Source organism: Tetrao urogallus, assembly GCF_951394365.1.
Source record: "Tetrao urogallus genome assembly, chromosome: 10".
NCBI classification, from domain to species: Eukaryota; Metazoa; Chordata; class Aves; order Galliformes; family Phasianidae; genus Tetrao; species Tetrao urogallus.
In genome coordinates, this window is record NC_136823.1 from 11,768,710 (window position 1) to 11,777,770 (window position 9,061).

The 9,061-nt window shown below is 61.0% G+C and overlaps 1 protein-coding gene across 1 annotated transcript; it reads right to left on the reverse strand.

Moving 5' to 3' along the window:
• Positions 1-1,167: 1,167 nt before the first annotated feature.
• KLHDC8B (kelch domain containing 8B) lies at positions 1,168-3,286 on the reverse strand (the record flags this gene model as incomplete). Its single annotated transcript, XM_079540201.1, has 5 exons — positions 1,168-1,463; positions 1,842-1,943; positions 2,019-2,243; positions 2,386-2,550; positions 2,911-3,286. 5 exons carry the CDS (start codon positions 3,284-3,286, stop codon positions 1,267-1,269), a joined length of 1,065 nt encoding a protein of 354 aa, XP_079396327.1. The 3' UTR covers positions 1,168-1,266.
• Positions 3,287-9,061: the final 5,775 nt, after the last annotated feature.

Consider the following 9,061-nt stretch of genomic DNA (forward strand, 5'->3'; position numbering starts at 1 on the left):
CGGTGACTCAGTGCCTGATCTATTCTGTCCGTGCCATGCTCCCATGGGATGTGTTCGTTAATCAGGTCTGCGTTTCCAGTGCAACTCTGTGATTTAGGGTTGCGCACGACAAAAGCTGTGGTGAGTGAAGTTCTTAGGAGCCTCGGTGGCTTCTGGAAAGGGCTGGCAGGCTGTAGAGGGGTACCATACCTGTCCCACCAAAGCATTTCAGGGGAGCATTGTGAAAGTGCAGGTTGCTGCAATATTCACAGCAGTGTGCCAGAGCCCTGCATGTGCTGTGCTTGGAGCACAGGATCCCTCTTTCCAGCCCCCTGACCTCTCAGCACAGCACAAGTCACTAATGTCCTGCTGATGGCGAGTCCCTCCAGCTGCTTCACCTCAATTCCCAGTTTGGGGCCCCATGTTGATGCTGGCTCCAGCACAGGAGTGTTTCTATGGCAACTCCAGAGGTGAATGCAAGGATGCTTCAAGCAACAGAGGTACCGCCAGCCCAAGGATCCCAGAATATTCCTCCCAAAATGCAGCAAGTGGCTCTTCTCTGAACCATGCCCAACTTTTTCCATGCAATGCCCTGGCATGTGCAAAGCCTGATGCAGCAGCAGCACACTGGCCACCCTCTCTGAAAGGTCAGATGCTCACGTTTGATATTTACCCCGGCCCATGAGATTTTTTCTAATGTCATCTCATTAAAAGACTGAATCTCTCACCTGCATCTGTTCTGACCTGTCTGTGCTTTAAAGTGTGTGACTTTGCATGAAGCTAAAACCAATAAGGCTCAAGCAAGTGCTAAGCAAGCTGGGGCAACCCTTGTCCCCCCCACAGCAGGATGACATGACTGCAGTAAGCTAAAACTTCACGTTTCATTTATTTGAGGTGCTACATCACCTCCTAGGCACTGGGCTACAGGGCACCTCTGCGCTACATGAGACATCGACTGGGTCTACAACGACACAGCACTCACTGCTACACACACGGCACGGACACGGGGCTGGATGGGGCAGCATGGCCAGCGACAGCCCTACCTCCATGGCTCCCCATGCCAGCAGCCTTGTCCCACCCTGGGCACCAGGTTTTGCCCCTGGACTCCGCTGCTGTGGGAGCCTGGAGGGGTTTCTGGTGCGTTGCAAGAAACCGTGGCTGCTGCAGTACGCTGCTGCAGTACTTGGTATCATGGGACGGCTGCTTCTTGGAGCCCTACACACCCTGTCCCCGTCTTCAGGCACTTGATGCTCTGCTGGGGCTGCTCCCCAGGCTGAAGAGCCATTGTCAGGGTGCATCACGCAGGCAGAGAGCCTCAACAGCTCCACTGGGGCCCTGGGCCACTCCACCGATGACGAAGAGCAGGTCAGGGGCTGGGCAGCTGGAGCAGGAGCAGCGGCCAGTGGGCATGGGGGGCAGCAGCTCCCACCTCTTCCGTGTGAGGCTGAACCCTTCCACTGAGTCCAGCGGGCACGACTGGTTCCCTGCAAGAGATGGCATGGCCTCAGCCCTCTCCATGCACCCTGGGTTCTGCTGTACTGAAGTAACGATGCAGGGGTTCAGCAGGATTAACAGCATCCCCTGGGAGAGGGCTGCTGGCAACAATGCTGCACCATGGTGCTGCCCCTGGCTGGCACTGTGGCATCTCAAGTGTGGCCAGAGCCCACGAGGCTGGGGTGCTGCAGCTGCCCTGGGAGCCCTCTCCACAGTTTTCCTGTTGCTGAGCAGCAGTGCTGACCTTTCCCCAGCTCTCCTGGGAGCAGGTTGCAATGCTGCAGCTCTGTGCAGATGGAGCCCAGGAAGGACAGGTTTTCATGCACTGAGCGCCCATTCCCCACCACAGCCACAGCAGTCAGCATTACCAAGGCCACCCATGGCGACCACGTATCTTCCCAGACAGCCAGCAACGAAGTCAGCTCTCTTCTCCCTCATGCGGATGGCACGGCTGGGCTTGCTCCACGCACCTGCCAGGAAGAGACTGTCAGCATCACCATGGACCTCACAACACAGGCAGCACTCTTTCCCCATCTGGGCCTCACCCTGCGCGGGGTCGAACATCTCCACGGTGTTAACGAAATGTGGTCGGGAGTAGAAGTTGTGTGGCCCTGGCTGCTGCAGCCCCCCTAGGCTGAAGAAGACGCTGTCAGCCATGGCGCAGGAGGCGAAGGCGCGGCGGCTGGGCACACTGGGGTAGCGCGTCCAGCTCTTTGTCTCCAGGTCAAAAGCCTCAAAGGCGGTGACGGGCAGCTTGCCCTGCCGGCCCCCTGTGTGTGGATGAGATGCAAGGGCTGGTGGCACCTGAGAGGCAGCCGGTACCACCAGTGATGCCCAGCAGAAGGGTCCTCATGAAGCAACCCTGGGCCTTGATGCACCCATCGGGGCAGGCTTCTGGGCTCGCCTACCTACCCAAGACGAAGATCTTGTTGCCCTGCAGGAAAGCAGAGGCCCCATAGCATGGTGTGGGCATGGAGGGCAGCGGCTGCCAGTGGTCCTTCGCCGGCTCATAGACGCGAACCAGCGCCTGCGGAGAGGTATCTGCTCCCATTCCCCCCAGAACATAGACGGCACCATCTGTGGAACCAGCAGGGGTGAGGGGAATACAGCTAGCACAGCTGGGCAGTGCCCTGACCCCGCTTGGACCCTCGCCCGCCCCATCCACCCTGTGTGGAGCAGAGCACCAGGGCCATCGGCTCTAATTATTCCCGGCAGCACCATCTCCCTGGAGACACCATGGCAACGCTGCCATGCTGCCAAATCCTGCTCCGCTGCCGGCACCCCTGCCTGCGCCCATCACAGCCCCACCGGCTTCTGCCCCAGGGTGATGCCACCGCATCCCCAGCCCAGAGCAAACGCACGCATCCTCCATGGGACTCCCACACAAAGGCTGTGCTGAGGCTCGGAGGCAAAGTTTGGGCAGGACGTGTCACCTACCTCTCTGCACGGCCGCGATGCCCATGGAGGGCTGTGCCAGCGCTGCCGCCTTCTCCCACCTGCCCTCATCCACATGGTAGATCTCGACAGAGGCGAGGGGGCTCTGCGAGGCATCCACACCGCCCACCGCCAGGATCTGTTTGCCCACAGCAAGGGTGGCAGCACCAGCCCGTGGCGTGGGCAGCGGAGGGAGCGCGGTCCAGCGCTGGGCCTGGAGGTCAAGCACCTCGGCTGCTCCCAGGGCTCTCCCGCTGCCTCCACAGCCACCCAGCACGAAGAGCTGCCCGTCGTGGTGCGCCGCGCTGCAGTACACGCGCCGCGTGGGCATGGAGGGGAAGGAGACCCACGCAAAGGCACCCGCACTTGATGCCGCCATGGGATGGTTCAGCCACCCTGGGGGTCCCCGGGCCCAAGCCCCACCGTGCCACCCATCCGGCCCACGGCAGTGGTGGGACTTGACTCGGCTGCCGCCCAGCTCCTGCAAAGAGAGCAGTAGGGTCAGCACTGGGCACCAACTGCTGCTTCGGTCCCTGCGAGCCACAGCCTCCGGTTCGGCGTGACAGCATGCTGCTGTGCTCCCAATGCAGCACCCGCATCCACTGGGGCTCCCACACCTGGAGGATCCCAGCGGTCATCCCTCACACCCAGCCATCTCACGCCCCTGGGCTCCAGTGCCCAGCCCATCTCCGCAGGGCACCAGCTCCCCGTGGCTCTGCTCGTCCCGTGGGGCATCTGCTCCCGGCTCATCTCCCGCACTCTCTGATGCTCTCGCTCCCCAGGGCTGCCGGTGCACATCTCGGACTCCCAGTGCTCCCTCTCCGCACCCTCTCCTGGCTCCCCGTCCGCATCCCGCACTCCCGGATCTGTCCCGCCCCATACCGGTCCCGCCGCCCGGGAGCGGGACAGGCACCGCACCGCGCTCACCTCGCCGCCCGTTCCGCCGCTCTCCGCTCAGCGCCGCCGCTTCGCTCCGCGCGGGGCCCGCCCGCTGCCGGTGGAGGCGGTGCCGCGCCCGCCCGGCCCCCCCGGATCTGTTCCCGGGCCCCGATTCCCGATGCCCCCGACGTCCTGCGCGGATCACCAGGTGGAGGCACGAGAGGGCAGGGCGTGGAGCCCACCCTGAGCACCGGGGTTCGCCCGCAGGAGACCCGGGGCCGGTGTCGCTCGGCGGCGGCTGGTGCCTGCCGATGCCACGCTGCTCATCCCTTTGCTCCTCGCTTTGCCAAACTCTGAGCAAGTGAACGCGGAGGGCAAGGCACTTCCCCCGTGCTTGCACAGCCCGAGTGAGAGCAGAAAGGGAACTCGCACCGGAAACAAGGTAGAAAGATTTGCTTTAAAACCAGGCGGAAGTGGTATGGAACCAGCTCTGCTAGGGAGCACACCGTACCCATGGTGCCAGCTCTAGGCCGGCTGCCTCTGTGGGATGTGGGAGTGGGAATGGAGACAAACACTGGCATGGCTGCACGTAGCTGCAGGATCAGAGGGCACAGAGAGCCCCAGCCCCATGGCAGGAGCAGGCACAAGGTACAGCTCTGCCTGCTGAGGGGCTCCAGCTCCCTACACTGCTGCTGAGGAAAGGAAAGCGATTTCCTTAGGGGATGCCATCACACAAGCTCCCAGGACAGTTGTGTTTGGGCCTGGCGGCTCTCAGTGGGACAGGGTGGGCACATCGCATGCTGGAGAAGTGACAGCTCAGAGTAAAACCCACTTGGGACTTTTTGTGCAGCAGGAAGGAAGCATTGGGGTACCCTCGTTCTGAGCTCCTTGGCCCCAGCCCAGCCTGCCCAGTGGTATCACTGTCCATCACTCTGCTGGCTCAGAGAGCCGCTCTCCATGCGGGCCAGGTGACCATCATAGTTCTCTTCACACCTCCTCACGCAGCGGAGGAAATAGTCCTCATTGGCGATGGCCTCCAGGAGGTCGGTCTGCACCAGGCAAACATCATACAGCTCCGAGGTAGGAGCACACCTGGGGCTGCTGCTGCCTCGCTCCGAAAACACCTGTGGGAGAAAGCAGAGTATGGAAGCACTCATCCTGTGTGGACAACAGTGCCAGGGCTGTGCCCGGCCCAAGTGCAAAGCCTGGCAGCAGTGCATGCATCCCAGTGTGCATCACAATGCCTCCCTCAGCCAGGTGCTGACAGCTAACTGAGCATCTCCTGCTGAGCGAGCCGATGGCAGCAGGAAAGGGCTCCCATTTTCACTCTAGCGGTAGAAGATTAAGTTTCTCCAGATTTCCCTCCCCTCCCAGACGGCCCCTTTGGATCAGAACCAGCTTGTCACAACGTGTGGCTGGGGCTCCCCTAAGGAAAGGGCCACACTGGGCTGCTGGAAGAAAAACTGTGCTGTGATCAGCCAACCCCAGGAAAACTTCTGCCGCCAGCTCTGCCGTTGCTGCCCCAGCCTGCTGCCAGAACTGGTGCAGCCACACGGCACAGGAAGGGTCAACAGCTTCACCATGCTTTTGCCTAAGGCTGCCTGATAACCTGCTTCCTTCCCAGCACAGCCGTGCAGCACTCTGTCACTGTCACTGACACAGGGGATGGCCCTGCAGAGCTAGTGACACAAAAGAGGAAGATGGTGTCTAAGCGACCTATCCAGGCTACAGAGCGAGGCCAGACAGCAGCACTGAGCCCTGCTGGAAAACTGCTCAGCTGCCATCCAAACCCCTACTGGGTCTGCTGCCAAGACAACTCGATCCCACCTGTCTGATCTGGTGCCAGGGGAACCTTGAGGTTATCTTCACAGCTGTCCCAAGACAAGCTGAGCAGCCCAACTGACCCAGCTGTGCTGGCTACAGATGGTGACAGGCAGAGCTCCTTGATCAGGGAAACAGCCCAGGGCTGAAATGCAGCAAGTGGAGCTGCATGAGTCGTGCTCTGGCTGCTCTAGACATGCAGGGAGCAGCTGCTGCAGAGAAACGTCTGGGTTTTGCTCTGAGCTGCAGAGAAACGTTGGGCTCTCAGCAGAGCCTTCTGCATTCATTCACTTCAATCAGCCCAGGCACAGAGCAAACCTTTCCTGTAGCAGGTCTGCTCTGTGCAGTGACAACTCCTGTCACCAGCTACAAATCTGAGAGTGCTTGTGTAGAAGTGAATATCTTTGCTATGCTCCAGGTGCCCTGCACACCACTGCAGGCTTCTTCATGTGCTGACTCCTCCTGGATGGAACCCAGCCAGGGCTAAGACTCATCTGTGGAGCTGCAGCTCTTGTTTGATCACTGATAGTTTGTCCAGTTGCTGAGTGCATTTCGGTCTGCATCAGTGTTCCCAGGCTCCACCACAAATGCTGCCCTTTAAATACAGTGCCACCGGACGCTGCAGCCACACAGTGAGGCTGGCTGGCTGCCGTGCTGGCAGGGAGCAGGGATGACTCACCCCAGTGGAGCACAGGAGCTTGGCAGCACGCACAGGCATTGAACGCCTGCTGTTCTGTGCTGACAGCCAATTCCAGCCTCCCCACCGACAGCCCCAGTCACCTGGGGACCAGCGACACCAGGACAAAGCCTTGGTCCCTCTCTGCACACTCATGCTGACACAAAGTGAACAGAACATGTCTGCCTAAGCAGGGACACCCCAGCTAGCAGTAGGGGATGTTCGGCCACCTACCTGAGGGTGGACAATGGTGTCTGCATCATCCAGCCGGATGTTGTCGTCAATGAAGATGTGGTGAATGCTGGGATCATGGGGGTCTATCCACAGGGGCTTCCCACCCTGGGAAGAGAATTGATTTCTGGCCCACCTGAAACAAAAGGTGGTGCAATGCATTGTCAGAGAAAGGACAGGGCGATGGCTTGCATGTAAGGGCTGTCGAGTCAGCACCAAATTACTACTAAGAGCCAGGGAAATGGAACAGTAGGCAGAGAGAGTCCTGTCTCTCTTCTTAATATTGCCTCCTATGAAAGAGAAACACTTTGCAGCCAGGAGACAAATTAGAGGGTGTTTAGAAAAAAGCAAGAATTACAGCAGGGGATGGAGATGCAACAGAAAATGCAAGAGTACCATCAGCCTGCCTACAAGCAAAATGGTGAGCACAAAAGCTATTGGAGCCGCAACAATGTAAAGGCATCAAAACTAGGAGCTATCTCAAACCAGGAGAATCACAGAGGAGGATAAAATGCCCAATCTGCTTTCTCAGTGCCCTAGTTCTCACCAGTCAAAGTGGTCTTGGAAGCCTCCAATTCCCTCCAAAGAGCTGAAGTAATCGTACAGCTTTCTTCCATCCTCCCTGGTGGTGAGTCGTTCTGATCCTCGTTTCAGCACAACCTCTCGCTTACTGCAGCGTATTTGGCCAGGAGTGAGGACCACAGGGAGCTGCAGTATTATTGAAAGCAGGAGATGAGAGGTTTCCAAAGCAAGCAGATTGTTTACTGCATTGTAACAGACAACAAACAGCAGGGTGGTAACCTTTCATGACAGTGTGGGAGGACAGCACTAGGGAAAACGAGATGTGAAAGCACTAGGGAAAACGAGATGTGAAACCCACACAACCCAAAAAGCTTTCTGTCTGCTGGGGAATGGAAAAAGAGACCATCTAGCTACACCTTTCCATCCTTTCTGTGCCCAGTTGTTGTCAGCTCACTGAGAAACAATTGAAGTGACTTCTGATGGTTGGACTAGATAATCTTAATGGTCATTTCCAACCTCAGTGACTCTGTGATTCTATGACACTTGCTACTAGTGCTCCTGCCCTGCCTCCTGGTGGGGCCAGCTTTGGGTAAAGGTCCTGTTGTGCTGTAGAGGCCGCTCCATACCCAGCTCAGCCACCCTGCCTGCAGATCCCCCACCAGCACATGGGGACACACTCACCGCCAGGTCCCGCAGGGCAGGGAACTGGGGGTGCTGCCCAGCCAGGGCCGAGCGCAGGGCCAACAGTGTGCGGGGCAAGTCGGTACCAAAGGTCCTAAAGATAATAGTGAAATCCCTGCCATCCCGGTGCAGGGCATCCAGCAGGCGGAAGAAGGAGGGCAGGATGAAGTGGTAGTGCTTGCCGTGCCCATCCTGCACGGAGAGCTCCTGGTGGGGCTCACCCGGCCACTCCAGCAGCCGCAGGTGCTGCGCGTGGAGGCTGCTGAAGCACTGGCCGGGGCCGGATTCGGTGAAGGCCTGGTCACGGCCATAGCGACAGTAGTAGCTGACGGCTCCGGGGCAGGGGGCTCGCAGCGAGGGGCGGTCACTCATCCACTGCCATTCACCTGCAAGAGAGAAAGCCGCTCACTGGCTGCCCACCGACCCCGCGCAGGCACGGCCCGAATTCCCCGGCTCCTGTCCGGCCCCGGCTCCCCGATCCCGGCCCCAGCTCCAGCCCCGACCCCTCAGTTCCGTCCCTGCCCCCGGCCCCCGGCCCTCGAGCCCGGCGCTCACCGTCAGCCCCCTCCCGGCCCCAGGTGGCGGTGCTGAGGAAGATGTTCAGCGCCTCCCGCGGGCCCAGCCCCGACACCGCGTCCGCCGCCACCACCGTGTTGTTCAGGTCCACGTGCAGCACCAACCGCCGCCGCCCCGCCCGCCCGCTCATGGTCCCGCTGTCGGCACCGGAACCGGCGACACGGAGCCCGTTGCCTGGAAACGGCGCCGCTTCCGCCCTCCGCAGCCGCCCCGGCGGCGCCCCCTGCCGAGCCCTCCCGGGGCCGCGGTTGCCGCGCTCAAGGGTCGGGAGGGGCGTGGCCGATAGAGGGGGGGGGCGGGAGCGGCTCGATGTGGTGGGCGTGGCCAAGAAGCCGGAAGCGGAACTAGGCGGTATTTCCGGCGCTCTGCGGGCGGCCATGTTGGAGCGGAGAGTGCGGCGCAGAGGCGGGTGCGGGTCTGGCGGCGGCCGGTAGGTTGGGGCCGGCGGTGCCCGAGTCCCGCGCTCCCGGGCGGGGGCACTGCCGAGCCGCCCCGGCGGGGAGCGCCTTCCGGGTGCTGGAGGCGGAGCCGCAGCTCTGCGGGCCCCGCCCCGGTCTCCGCCCCCTCCGGGTGCCGGGAGCCGGCGCGGGGCCGCACCCGCTGTCTGCACCAATCACCTCCCCGCAGCCCCCCCGGGGAGAGCACCGAGACCCGGCGGGGCTGTCCGCACCGGGCTCCTCCGGTCGGTGGGGCCGAAAGCGCACGGTCCCGGGTCCCGCCAGGCCGAGGGAGGATGTGAGGAAGCGAGGGTCGGGCCCGGGGAAGGGG